This window comes from Andrographis paniculata, unplaced genomic scaffold (assembly GCF_009805555.1).
Source record: "Andrographis paniculata isolate CXL003 unplaced genomic scaffold, ASM980555v1 Contig34END, whole genome shotgun sequence".
NCBI lineage: Eukaryota > Viridiplantae > Streptophyta > Magnoliopsida > Lamiales > Acanthaceae > Andrographis > Andrographis paniculata.
In genome coordinates, this window is record NW_026137567.1 from 3,855,395 (window position 1) to 3,871,218 (window position 15,824).

The 15,824-nt window shown below is 31.6% G+C and overlaps 1 protein-coding gene across 1 annotated transcript; it reads left to right on the plus strand.

The window, feature by feature from the left end:
- The first annotated feature begins 6,396 nt into the window (after positions 1 to 6,396).
- LOC127248642 (phospholipase D delta-like) lies at positions 6,397 to 15,745 on the plus strand. The gene is made up of 10 exons (XM_051271097.1): positions 6,397 to 7,553; positions 8,969 to 9,085; positions 9,214 to 9,408; positions 10,066 to 10,377; positions 10,456 to 10,524; positions 12,479 to 12,626; positions 12,933 to 13,081; positions 13,444 to 13,605; positions 13,787 to 13,987; positions 15,151 to 15,745. Exons 1-10 carry the CDS (start codon positions 6,600 to 6,602, stop codon positions 15,445 to 15,447), a joined length of 2,604 nt encoding a protein of 867 aa, XP_051127054.1. The 5' UTR covers positions 6,397 to 6,599; the 3' UTR covers positions 15,448 to 15,745.
- The last annotated feature ends 79 nt before the right edge of the window (positions 15,746 to 15,824 follow it).

Genomic DNA, 15,824 nt, shown 5'->3' on the forward strand with positions numbered 1-15,824 from the left:
GTACACGTTGGAATAAAAGTAAGATTTAGACAATTGAATTGAAATTTTTAACTATAGTTTTGTATAAAATGATTGTGAATAAAATGTTTTTTTTTTATGAGCGTAATATTGTTTGTTCTTCGTCAACATAGCTAAATTGTTCATGACCAGTAAAGATTAATAGATGACAATTAATTCGGGAGATGATGCTCATTTGAATTGCTTGGTTTTATTGAATCTTTGAAGATTTTGTAAGATCTTTTATTGTTATAGAATCAAGTTTACATCAATTTTGTCTATAAAATGTTATATAAATGATACAAAAAAAAAAAAAAAGAATTTGCAACCAAAAAATTAAAAATTTTCATAATAAAATTTTTTGATATGATGAAAAAATAAAGGCATCCAAAAGGTCACTTCTGATAGAATAAAAATAAATATGATGTGGACTGGCCGTCAATCAACCCTCATTCGTAGCATGGACGCTCTATCATAGGTATTGATATGGTTGGCAGTGGCAGACTTGTTTTGACTAGAGACACTGCACCTGAAAACACGATGGCGACAATCATCAGAAAGTTTAGCAAAGCAGTCCACCAGTCTGCTACACGACTACAACAACAATGGCATCAATGTTGTTCCATGACTAATCATTTTGGAATTAATATTAGCTTCTTGGTGACAATTAGGACACTAATTTTACTTCGTTAAAATTCAACCTGGGTTTTTTTAATATTAACATGATTTCAAAATGTTAGAAAAATTTATGAGAAATTATATGTTCATGAGAGACAAAAAATAAAGAAATGTGAAGAAATCGTTGGAAAAAGAAAACTGCAAAATCGATATGAATATTGATTTTGGTGCAAGAAACACTTCCAAAGTTTTTCTAATAACACTTCTTAACTTTAAGAGATGAACTCAAACAACAACAATTATGAAAGTATACAAACAAGACAATAATTATTTACTAGAAAAAATATATTTTGTATGTGATATATATTTATCATTGTATGCATTATGTAACCATTATCAATGACAAAAATAAAAATTCAATTTATCAATTCAACTCATGAGATTGCATCTTTAAAATCCAATAATTAGATCAAACTTTATAAATTTTACATTTATTATATGTAGAGCTAATCTCACAGTAGTTCTTCAATAAATCTTTATTACCTTGCATTAATTCGGCAAGCCACTTCCTTGCCACAAAATGCGTTAAATTCATGACCTATTAACCTTCACCATATCGTCGCTCAGGACTATTGTCACCGATATATTTATCTTCACATATTTGTCTAAAAAACGATACTTATAGAATATAAATAATTTGATTAGTTCACCACGATAATTATAATTAATAAATAAATTTATACATGTTTGTTTGGAGGTTTGAATTTTGGATTTGGATTTTTGAGGATTTTAAAATAAGAATTTTTAAGTTGTGTTTGTTTGAGAGTTTGAATTTTTGTAATAATTATGTTGGAAGAAATTATTATTTTATTAGAAGAATTGATATATTGATGTGATAGTTTGAATTAATGTATATTTAAGTATTATAAAAATTATGAGTAATAGTTAAAAGTGAAATTTGAATTAATATGAATATAATTAAATTTTGAAATAAAAATAATACATATATACATACTCTATTTTTTAAATATAATTTGGGTTATAATTTTATTTTTATTTTTTTAATTTGGAGTCATAATTTTTTTTATGGCATTAACCGAGAAGAAAAACAGTATCCAAACCACAGTTTTTCTCTAGATTCTGACAAATTTTTTAATATTCCTAGCCTGCTTCCGACAAACACTGCACACTGGGGTGATTTTTTCAAAAGCTAGGATAAAGAGGTAGATAGCAGTAAATCTACAGTAAAAAAAAACGATCAAATCCTCTAACCGAACACAAACATTACCAACATAATAAATAAGAATATTTTAAAAAAGTATTTCTTTATTCTAAGAACTGTATATTTAAATATTAAGAAAAGTTTATGCAACTTTCGTCCTATACAACAAGAGAACCGTTTGTATTTTGCACGTAAATTTTTTAATATTAGCATTATATTAATTTGTAGTAAAAAATACTCCATCCGTCCATTTACAAGGGTTACATTTACTTTTGGCGCGGTGTTTAATAAATAATAGTATTTTAATTATAGTGAGTAGTTAAAAATAGTGTAATGACATTTTTGCCCTAACTTTTTTGTGTAAAAGTAATGATGTGATGTAAAGTAAAGGTATTTGTGGAAAAAAATATGGTATTTAATGAAATGTAAACTTTGTAATTGGACGTCCCAAAATAAAAACATGTAAACTTTGTAAACGGACGGAGGAAGTACAAAAATAACCTTATTAGTATGGTGTAATATAAAAGTAATGATATTTGTGTAATATATTGTAAATTGTAAAAATATTTATTATATTAAGTAGGTAGTATTATTACTAAATTAGAAAATGATACCCTTATTTTAAAAGGTAAAAAATAGAAAATAGTATATTTTTACGAGAGAAATAAAATATATAAATTCAGTACATTCAAATAATAAAATAAATTGAAAATACTAAATTTGTACCTGAAGTACTTAAGTCAAAATATCATCTCATCTAAGGCTAAGACATAAATTTGCTTGTAACATTTTCATATTTTTTCATGCAAACCAACTATAGTTTCTAGATTCATTTGCATTGAAACAAAAATAATTATTAATTCATTTTTTTCACTGATACGACTCTTTATTTAACTATGGTTATACATGTAAGATTTTAACCATGATTTTACTATTTCAATTTTATTTTCACTCAAAAAATATCAAATTAAACAATTAATTTTCATTTATTTTATTACACTAAAATTTAATTTTACATTCAAAATATTACATCAATACATATTTATATTACATCAAACAACTATTTCAATTCAAAATTATACTATTCAAAATCAAAACTCAAAATCAAAACCTCTCGAGTAAACACAACAAAGTGATTATAAAGTTCATGTATCCATACATGAGCGGCTTGATCATAATTCCAATTTTCATATATCTGTCTGTATAAAAGAAAACAAAAAATATATAAATCTCACATAAGTATATATTGCATTACATGATACATGTAAAATTACATACTTTTGGGATTGTTTAATTTTGCTATAAATATATATATATATATATATACACAATTAAAAAAAAAAAAAAAATTATACGGCTCAAAAAAAGTAAAAGAATAAAATATGCAGTGAAGTTGTTTGATTTTGCTGTAATTTAATATTACTTCCTTCAAGATATATCGTATTTATTGATATATCTTTTTCCATATCAAATACTTTCCAATTCGAGGATTTTTTTTTTAATTTTATTTTATATTTTTTATTATTTACATCAATAATTTTAAACTTATTTTTTATATTCATAAAATCTAATTTATGAGACAACAAAGATTTATTCATATCTAATTCATCAAATTTTATATTATGTACTCCAACTGTCTCATTTTAATTACATTTTAAATTTTTTTTAATTAAATTATTTAGTTATTTTAATCTTAATTTATAATTATTTTTACTGAATAATAATTATTTTTACTAATACATTTCTTAGTTATTTATTAATTATACTTTATTTAAATTCTCGTATCTACAGTAATAGATAAATGACCAACATATATACAACATAAGTAGACAAATTAATTAAAGACGGAAAACTTCAGATCTCTTTGAAATACAAATATTTCAAACTTGTTTAACTATATTAAAAATATCTATTATTTGATGTCTTACAAAAAAAAAGTAACATTAAGTGCACACATGAATCCGAAAGAAAGTTCACCAACACAACATTTTTTAAGTTAAGTGTATGATATTGACAAACGAAGAATCAAGTCAAATAAAGTCATTGTTTTTGTGATAGTTCAAGTTGGATAAAATGCATTGGACACTCAAATTATCATATATAAAGTTAAAAAAAAAAAATTACCTTAACTATAATTTTCTGTGGTGGGCTACCACGAAATATTAAACTTATATTTAAAACAATTCAAAACCATGTGAATGATAAATAAATAATAACAACATCAATACATGGAACTTGTGACTGTGAGACCATTGGTTCAAACTTCGACGCTTTCAGGTTCATCTGTCACACATGGTTCACCCAGTGTGACTTGCCTCGTCGACCCTAATTTGCAGAAAATATTTTGAAGGTTCAAAAGAGAATACTAGTCAAGTATAACTGTGAAAAGCAAATTCAAGGAGAGGCATGACCGAGAGTGTAACGATAGCAAAATTGAAGATAAATGGTGGGTAGGTAGTAGGGATGGAAATTAAAATAGAATATCGTGCAAAAAAATGAACCCATCCGATGAAAAAAAAATTAGAGGAATAATAAATTGGGATGGACTAAAATGCAAATTATGATATTTTTTGTTTTGTTTTTTCTTGATCATGAACCTCTAGATGAGATAGATGGGGTTGGGGTAAGAAAAGATTGGAACCGAGGACATTTAAATAATATACTAGCCGTTTAAAGAAAAATGTTAGGATTATGGGTGGACAAAATATTTGAATTAAATTATTGAACCGTTGAACCGAATTAAATCACATTGAATTTTTAGTTAACTGAATAAATTCGATTCCAATATAAATACTACTTATTTGATATTTGTTCGGTATGATTTAATTTTGATTTTTAATATTTTTTCGATTCGGTTAACGGAACCGAATATATTTATATTATTATATTTTAATTATTTTTTAATTATTTTTTAAAAAATTCAATTTGGTTCAAAATTATTTGCAAATATCGTAAATATTTTCGGTTAACCGAAAATTTGAGTTTGAATACGATTACGGTTTTAAGTATTTGTTCGATTCGATTTGAACAGCAAATACCTATATATTTGTAAATATTCGAACCGTATCCATCCCTAATTACTTGTATATAAAGACATATAATGTCAATTCATAATTAAAACATGTGTCGTGTAAAAATATGTCATTTGTTCAACAAACTATTCAAACAAAAATCAAATCAAACTCGGGAAGAAACATATCCCACAATTTACTTCCAAAATAAACATTCTTTTTACCATTATTTGGATATTTTAGTAAATTTATAGTAATGAATTATACTCTCCATTAGTAAATTTTTTGTTTGATTTTTCACTTAAATTAAAGTAAATTAATATTTTATAAATATAAATGTAATAAAATAATATAATGTTCATTTTACTTTTAAAAAGTGATATACAAAATAAAAATATTTTAATATTTAATTGAAAATTACTTTTTCTAACAAAAAATACTCTTCTCGTCTTATAAAAAAGGTTACATCTATTTTTGTTTGTCCCTAAACAAGGTATTGTTTCTTAATATAATAATTGTATTGTTTATTAATATAATAATTGTATTGTCTATCTAACATAATAAATACGCTTAGAACTTTTAATATATTATAGAAATGTCAGTATTTTTATATTACACAATACTAATATAAGTATTTTTGTCTTTTTCATTATAACTTACTCTCTTCGTCCAGACTAATTTGTCTCATTTAGATTAGGTAAGGAGTTTGAGGTATTGTATAATTAATTAATGAATAATTAAGAAGTAAAATAATTATGATTTAATAAAAATAATTTTAAATTAAAATTAAAATGACTAAATAGTTTAATTAAAATTAAAAAAAATTATGAATTATGATTTTAAATGTGATTAAAATTTATAATTGTATTTTTTTTCAAAAAAAAAACAAATTAAATATGACGGAAGGAGTAATATAATATAAATATTAAAAAGTATACATATAAAAACAAATATTACTTTTTTCTTTTGTCGAGGTGAAAGTGATATTTAGAGTTTGTTTCTTTAGCAATTTTTATTTAGAGTTTGTTTCTTTAGCAATTTTTTTTTAAATTTTATTATTTAAATTCTATATTTTTACAAAAATAAAAATAAATTTTTTTATCTCACAAAAATATACTCCTAAGTATCCATTTGCTTTTTGCAAGTAATTTTAGAAATATTAGTATTATATTGGGATATAGTAAAAATAAAGTAAAAATAATTAAAATAACCTTGTTAATACTTGTGATATAAAGATAATGACATTTGTGTAATATATTGTAAGTTGAAGGGTATTTATAATGTTAAGTAAATAGTATATTTACTAAAAAAAATTAATACTTTGTTATGAAATAGACTAAAATGAAAAAATATGGACGGAGTATTAAATATTATTTTCGTTCCAAATTTAAATCTTTTTTTTTCTAGACTAAAATGTCAATCTAGACTAAAATGTCAAATTAGTGAACGGAAGGACATAATAAACTATATTAGAATAATTTGAAAGTAGGACCCACGTTACCAACGTGCCAATATCCCAAACTTCATAGCTGTTCCCTTGATTCTGTTTTATTTTATTTATTTTCACGCCCCAATTTTGTCCGTTACTTGAGCAGCTTCCCTCTTCTTCTTCTCGCCGCCTCCGCCGCTGTTGCCGCCGCCGCCCACCGAAGAAGCCTTCCACCTCGCTTCTGCATTATTATACTCGTTCCATCAGTTGCTTCATCTCTTCCAACGGTTGCACTTCGGCAGACGAATAACATCGAGGAATCATGGAGGACCAGCCGGTGCTGTTCCTGTACGGCGATTTGGAGCTGCACATCTTCGAGGCGCGTGGCCTCCCGAACATGGACCTTTTCTCGGAGCGCCTCCGCCGATGTTTCACAATCTGCGGCGCCTGTCAACGCCCGACCGGAGGCGCCGACGGGGATGGACACGGTAGTGGCGGCGGCGGAAGTAGCCGCGACGGGATGAAAGTTCACCACCACCGGAAAATCATCACCAGCGATCCTTACGTCACGGTCTCGGTTCCCCAGGCCACTCTCGCGCGGACGCGCGTGCTCTCCAATTCGCAGAATCCGAAGTGGAACGAGTCGTTCCACATCCCGCTGGCGCATCCTCTAGCCTTTCTAGACATCCGCGTCAAGGATAACGACGTTTTCGGAGCCGACACGATCGGGAAGGTCTTAATTCCCGCCGGAGACATCGCTTCCGGCCTGGAAATCTTCGATTGGTTCCCTATCAAGTCTGCTTCCGGCAACCCTCCGAAACCGGACTCAGCGCTGCGATTAAAGCTGAAATTCATTCCGTGTGACAGAAATCCATTGTACAAGCACGGCATTGCAGGGGATCCTTCCCACCGCGGAGTTCGCAACACTTACTTTCCCCTTAGGAAAGGGAGCAAGGTGACATTGTACCAGGATGCTCATGTAAGGATTGAGGATAAACTTCCCCAAATTGGGTTGGATAACGGGTTAGTTCGTGAGCACGGTACATGTTGGGAGGACATATGCTATGCTATAGCAGAGGCGCACCATATGATTTACATTGTGGGGTGGTCTGTATTCCACAAGATTAAATTGATTCGGGAACCCACAAAACCGTTGCCTCGAGGAGGGGACCTGACACTCGGGGAGCTATTGAAGTATAAATCTGAGGAAGGGGTGCGAGTTTTGCTATTGGTTTGGGATGACAAGACTTCCCATGATAGGTTCTTCATCAACACGGTATGAAATTTTTAGATTTAATGTTAATGATTGATAATGTGCCTGTTTTTCTTTTTTTTTTTATGTTGTTAGAATTGGGAATGTGGGATGATTTTTATTGGGTAATTTCAAAGTCTTGGACTATACGTGTAACAATATAGGCATAGAAAAGGGGGCTTCAGATCATAAGGGGTGGATGATTGTATAAGGTAGAAGTTGTGTTATGTACTAAGATACAAATGTAAAATCCCTAAGGCCCTGTTTGGTTACATGGATTTGGATTTGACCTTGAATTTTAGATGAATAGATTTGAATTACTTCGGATTTGAAATACTTTATAAAATATATTTTTTGGTTGTCTGAAATATTTGAAATGATACAATTTAAAGAGCAATTGAAATATGAAATGAGATGGATTTGAAATCCACAATCAACTTTGGAGGTTTGAAATCTATCAAATTGCCAAACGAAACTAATAAATTTGAAGTACTTTTAATCCAACTCTCTCCAATGAAACAAGGCCCAAAATTCCTGCTCTAATTATTCTATTTACATCAATGCTTATATATATAGATGGATGCTCTCCCTCGAGTTGGATTTTGCATATCAACTATGCCTATCTTGTTACAAATATAGTTGATCCATACTCCATTCACTACTTCGTTGAATATATTTCTAAGTTGGTCTTCGGACTCGATGAATTCTGTAGATACAGAACCTTCTTGAAACTTGTCACAACAAAGTGATGATGAACTTTAATCTGCATCATTTGTTCATGGAATGATGGATTAGATGTAATGTGTAGAGTAACTTGATTATTATACCTTAGTTTTGTTGAAAGATCAGTTTGTGGCCATTTTTTTTCCATCTACTATTGAGTTCGTTCCATTTTATATATTGATTGGTAATGGCTCTATTCTCTGCGTCGGAAATGGATTGAGAGAGTACATTTTATTTCTTATTTCGCCAAAACTCGAGATTGTTGCTTATGAAAATATAATCCCTTGGAAGTATATGGCTGAACATAGCTAAGTATGGTTCTTGTTAAACTTATTGTCACCATTAGACTTCTGAACTAAGCGGTTGGGGCTTATGGTTTAATTTTTTTTTTTAAAAATAGCTTAGATAATGGAATCTGGTTAATGATGCAATATGCATTCAAACTCCATTACACTGGAAACTTTAAAAGGAACTCATGCCCTAATAATAAAGTTGTAACATAACTTTGGAAATTGGCAGTTCAACCATTCCAATCATGATCTCTGTGAAATTCTTGGTATGCGTTACATCATGTGATAATATGATATGAACTTTTCATCTTATGAGTAGTTACTGTATGTTTCTTTTTTGTTGCATGTGCTTGTAATATTGTCCCTTGTAGCTAAGTTTTTAGGGAATTTCAACGTGAAGTTTTGTTTTGGTGGCCGTTGTTGCAGGATGGAGTGATGAAAACCCATGATGAAGAGACGAAGAAGTTTTTTCGTCATTCATCTGTTATATGTGTTCTGTCACCACGATATGCAAGCAGCAAACTTAGCTACATGAAACAACAGGTTGATATTTCTATAAATTCATATTTATTAATTTCCAAATACGATTTGAGCCTGTCTCCTGTCTTCCTTTTGTATTGAGCTTTAAGTGATGATATGACTTACATTTACCATCACTCTGTGATCCCCAGGTAGTTGGAAATCTTTTTACACATCATCAAAAGTGTGTTTTGGTCGATACGCAAGCTCATGGAAACAACCGGAAAATTACTGCATTTTTAGGTGGTCTTGATTTGTGTGATGGACGATATGATACACCAGATCATCGACTATTCCATGATCTTGAAACTACTTTCAAGGATGATATTCATCAACCTACATATCCTGTGAGTATGAATACTATTGAGTGTATATTCATCTCTTGTGTGTCTTTGCTTTCTGTCTTTTCATCTCTTTAAGGTTGTGCATATATTGTTGAATTGTTGTGTTAAATGAAACTATGGAGAATGTTAGTTTCACTTCTTTCATAAGACTATTATCAATTGCATGTAATAATAGGTGAGACATGATTTCTAGAGTAATGATAAGCACTTCAATATTCAAATAGTAAGGTTAGCCCAAGGAACTGGCATATCCAAATCCTGAATCATAATGACAGTCTTTTGCCAGGGTGAGTTTGACGAAGTATTACACTAGGCTTTGGAGTCTCAGGATTTAGTATTGACTATTGAGTCCATTATCTTTCTGTCGAGGCTATTCTCCTATAATCGATATTAAACTCTTTGTTACACCTTTAGAATACTTCTACATGTTATTGCTGTGCTGGTAGGGACAAGCAGGAAGAACATTTGCAGAGAAAAGTAGACATTTTCTTCTCCAGATCATGTGTCGCATAACCAATTAGGTTAATTTGTTTGAATGTGCAATCGAGCATTTTACTCAGTTTTCCCTTATGTGCTGTTTTTGAAAATCTGATAATGCTTCGTCAAGTTATACTTGATTTTTATCTCGTGCAATTCTTTATGATGAATTACATTCTTCAGGTAGGAACACAAGCTCCAAGGCAGCCATGGCATGATTTGCACTGTCGAATTGATGGACCTGCTGCATATGACGTTCTTATTAACTTCGCACAACGTTGGCAGAAAACAACCAAATGGAAAGAATTTAGTCTGCTGAAGAAAAGGATGTCACATTGGCATGATGATGCAATGATAAAAATTGAGCGAATATCATGGATATTGAGTCCTGTGTTTCCTATTTCGAGGAAGGGTGCTTATAATAAACCTTTTTCAGAAGTTGATTCTAATATTTATGTCTCTAAGGAGGAGGATGAAGAAAATTGGCATGTGCAGGTTTGAAGTGTCTAGCTTGAGATTTCTTTGTTAACTGATATTCTTATCGTGATCTTTGATCTTGGTTTGCTTTTGTAGATCTTCCGATCGATTGATTCTGGATCTGTCAAAGGCTTTCCGAAATTCTATGATGAAGCTCAGGCACAGGTAATGCATTTTCTAATTTTCTTATATATCCTCTCAGAATTTGTGAATTGGTTTATACAACAAAGAGATTCATAAAGGATTTACTGAAGAAAGAAAAAACTCTGCCACATAAGCTTTTTATTTCTCACTACGAAAAGTTTTAGATACAAATTTGGAGATAGAATCAAATAACAAATTATAGCCCTGAAAATATGCTGAGTCTCACAATAAATGATTCACCACTGCACTCTACTAAAATACTCCAAAAATTCAGAGAATTGACCAATTCAAACTGAAATGCACTCGGAAAAACACAGTAGATAACTTTCTCCTCCTTGTTTTAGGATCTGAAAACACCAAGCATTGACCTTTAGGATTGAAATCTGCTCACTGATAATGGTTTGGTATAAGTGTTAGCCAATCGATCATCTATTTTTATTAAACAAGGGTTACATCACCTTGTTTTATTACTTCGCTTAAGTACAATCACCTGACGTTGAAATGCTTTGTCTTTCATTGCACGAGATAAAAATCAAGTATAACTTAATAAAGACTGAAATACTTTATCGTTAGGAATTGAGTGAAGCGAATGTCCATTCTGGTTTTGAATATCAAACCATGCCGTTGAATTCCTTAGCTTGAACATTAATTGTTCAAAGAAAAGTCCGCAAGTTCCGTCATGTTCCGTAGTATCCGAACAACTCATTAAATCTTTAAAAAGGAAAAGATTTTGGTTTGGCTTTCGTTAGCCATTAAAAGCTGTTCTCTCTAATGCTTTATCATTGTAAGACAAAGCAGGGTTACATTCTCAGATTTTCTTCTTTCTCCAGTGTGAAGTGACAAAGTATTTTACTTAATGCTCGTGCATTTCTTTGCAGTTGGTGTCCTATAGTTCATCATTAGGCTCTTCTAGATCAACTCTTATGCTATTTGAAATGAGTACCTAGTTGAGGCTTGTACTACACCAACCATGGTCGCTCTAAAATGGGGGCTTTACCAATAGAGACTAATCAGACTATGTAGAATGTTAGGATCATAGGATGATAGAAGATCTACTCCAGGTTATTGTGTTATTGTCGGAGTCAATCTTGTATCTTCGTAAAGTAATAAACCAAATATGATATCATGATCTCTTGTTGAAGTTGAATATAGAGCCATGACAAACTTTTTCTGTATACGATGGAACAATTGATGAGAGAAATTGGCCAAAAACTTGATCTTCTAGCAAAACTTAGGTGTGACGACCAAGCCGTCTTACGTAATGCATCTCATCCCATATTTTATGAATGTGTGAAGCACATTAAAGTCAACCGCCCCTTTGATCGTGACCAAGTCCCGGAATCTGTACTGAATATATCAAGTTTGAAGATCGACTTGAAGATGCATTCATCAAGGCACTAAATGGAGTATGAATCAGCCATAGTTGTAACAAGTTGGGCATGATAAATATATTTGCTCTAGCTTGACAAGAATGTTGACTATATAGTTCAGATAGAGTTAGGTTAGGATAGAATTATTAGAGTTTATCTTTACGAATAGACTCTTGGATAGACTCCTAACTGTATCATATATATGCATGTAATCTCACTTATGCCAATATGACAAATACTATTATCACTTCACACTGGAGAAAGAAGAACATTTGCTGAATACATATTTTATTACTCAATACACATAACTCTGGAAAGTTTTAGATAACAGACTAAAAGATAGAGTCAATAAAAAATACCCCTGAAAGTATGATGACTCTAGCAATGAACTGACTCGTGACTCCATTACTACTAACAATATCCAGAAAAAAACAAAAACTGACCAATTCAAACAAAAAAGGACTTTGGAATCCTAAACGCAGTAGCTAACACTGGACAGAATGGCAGTCCTGTGTAGACCTTCCAGGACAAACATCGATGCATTATATGGGTGTATGTGGTTGAACTTGAATTATATGATAATGTCTTCATGCTGTTCTTTGCAGAACCTTGTCTGTGCCAAAGATCTGGTGATAGATAGAAGCATTCAAACAGCATATATTCAGGCAATAAGATCTGCTCAGCATTTTATCTACATTGAAAATCAATACTTCCTTGGCTCTTCGTATGCCTGGCCATCATACAAAGATGCAGGTAAAGTTCATAGCTTTTCTTTTTCCACCTTATGAATTTCCTCTCAAGGTCCAAAGTTTCTATTAGGTTATTTGTGGTTTGCTGCAAATGTTTGGAAGTAATTGCAGTGATATGATTCAATTTAAACTTATCGATAGTGAGTAGCTTTGAATCAATTCAGCTACATGTACTATATCTTTCTGTTGGTGCTGAAGAATACTTTTCTAATGACCAACATGGTGTATGGTTTTTATCAATGTGGTCACTATAACTTTCCTTCTCAATTTATGATAATAGAATAATCATTTTTTTGGTTGCAAAATGTAGGTGCTGATCATCTAATTCCGATGGAGTTAGCTATGAAGATTGCTAGTAAAATAAGAGCCAAGGAGAGATTTGCTGTTTATGTTGTTATACCAATGTGGCCTGAAGGCAATCCCAAGGATAATGTTATGCAAGAAATTCTTTTCTGGCAGGTAAACTGTAACTGATACTCAAGAACTTTGCTGTGTGTGCCAAATTTAAAAGCAACCAGATTGACTGATACCTTATTTCGGATACGCTGTTTATTTATAAGCAGAGTTAAGCTACAATGATTGAAAAAGTGATACTACATCATTAGTTTGCTTGACCATAAGAACAAATAGTCAGATTTATTTAGTCCTGATTAATTCAAGGGACTATTTTATCCTATATAGTGGGTATGATATATGGTACATTAATAACATATTTAGTTTTGACGAAGGGCCTTGATATATTAATAGAAATTACGAAAAACAGAGAGATGGTATGCAATGACCATTTGACAGGATAAATTTTTTTTCCAATTTTCTGACAGGGTCAAACAATGCAAATGATGTATCAATATATTGCAAAGGAGATCAAAGCAATGGAATTGGATGCACATCCACTAGATTATTTGAATTTCTATTGTCTCGGCAAACGGGAACCTATGACAAGTGCTACTGATCAGGTTTCCGAAGATGCAGCAGCAGATAAGGTAACATTCCTAACTAGCTTATAGATTCTTGTGTTATGAATAAAATGATATTTTTGTACCTTGATCCAAGAATTGGAAAAGAAACATCTACCGGTGATGTATTTGTGGTTTGGTCCTGCTTTTTTAGCTTTTATCTATTGTATCTAACAAGTCTCTGGTTATGTACATGTTTTTCTCTCAGGTTTCAGACTCTCAAAAATTCCAACGCTTCATGATATATGTTCATGCCAAAGGGATGGTGGTGGATGATGAGTATGTAATAATAGGATCGGCTAATATAAACCAAAGATCGATGGCTGGAACAAAAGACACAGAGATAGCCATGGGTGCATATCAGCCTCATCATACTTGGGCGAAGGAGGGACGTCATCCACATGGCCAGGTTTGTTAACTTTGAGTAGCCTTTCCTATTCCTTTTTTTCCGGTGTTAGGGACAGTAATAGGTCTGAATCTACTGAAAACCTGCCTTGAACCTATCTAGTTTAAATTGGATTCATGGTTAAATAATCGAGTCTGGTTTGAAATGTACAACTGACTCTGAGCTGCTTTTGGATCTAAGGTCGAACCACCTCATACCCAACAACCTGAATCATAACAAAATCAAATACTTGACTATAAACTAATGTGCCTGTTCATTATTAGATTTGTTTTAGTTATTTATTTTAACATAGCTTTTCTTTTTTGGCCAGTACAGGTATGTGCATAGTAGTATTATAACGTATCCTAAATTGATACCAGATCTAAGTTGTTGAGTTTTTCATTAGGTCTAGGCAGGTCTACCTCATATCCTTTGTATCGTAGGAAGAGTTTTCCATGTTGAGTTCTAGCGTTAGTGCTAGTTAGATTTTAAGGATTGCCACTAATTCAATTGTTTATTCCAGAACATGTTCTCGAACATGAATATAGAATTTGCACAAAAGTATAATAGTAACAAAAACACACCAGATGTTAACCCAATCATTCCATATGGATCTATGTCTGGATTCTTTCGTCTACAAATTATCTCTATGACTGGATACTTTCGTCTACAAATTATCTCTATGACTGGATACTTTCGTCTGGATACTCTCATCTTCAAACCATCTCTATCAATTATGTAGCAACTACATTAATTGATCTCACACCCATCCAATTTATTACTGAAGTCTTAGCCTACCACCAAACTTCCCTAAATTCAAAATTATAATGGTGTGTATGATTTACATGTGTCGGACATAACCCTCGTAATCGATTATAAATTTAAGAATACATCATTACTCTTTTGGATTTTCAGTAGACCTCAGGTCTTTATTCTTTGATCAAGCTCTTTTTTGTGCGTCATTCTCTTGAGATTGTATCTTCGTAGATTATCTTTTTTGCACTTCACAATCTCATGCTTTACTTTTTATAGTTAAATCAAATCTAATCTTCTTGATCCGAACCGGGGAACAACCAAATCACTGTAGATACCAGATGTGATTCTTTATAGCAATTAACAATTCATGTTCATAGTTAATTGCAGCTTGTCTTGATTATGAACTTCTACATATTTACATGCAATCGCAGGTATACGGGTACAGAATGTCTCTGTGGGCTGAACACCTTGGAATGGTCGAAAAATGTTTTGAGGAACCAGAGACGGTCGAATGTGTGGAGAGAGTGAATTTGGTAGCCAAAGAAAACTGGAGTAAGTATGCAGATGATGAGTTAAAAATATTGCAAGGTCATCTTCTCAAGTATCCGGTCGAGGTTGACGCTGATGGCAACGTAAACCCCTTACCGGAATACGAGAATTTCCCGGACCTTGGAGGTAGGGTCCTCGGAGCTCATTCTACTGCTATACCTGATGTCTTGACAACATGACAATATATATACATGTATGTATGTATATTGTATATTACCAGTTGTCATTCATCAATGTTGTACTGTTTAATTAATGTTCTTTCTTTCTTTTATTTTTTTTATCAAACAAGTTTGTTATGTAGTTGGTGGTGGTTGTTGACATGTTGAGAGCTTCAGATGATTCATGATTTGCTGGGAATAATTTTGGTGTTTTCCAACCTCCATTATTCATTCTAAGTTAAATTAATTTCATCCTCTGTATCGAAATATTTTATGATTGTATTTACAATATTATACTTCATATGCATTTTAAATTCAAGTGTTTACTATTTTGAAACCTACCGAAACACAAACAAAAGCATATTTTGTCTCCTAAGAGATGGTCTGGTAGTGTGTGG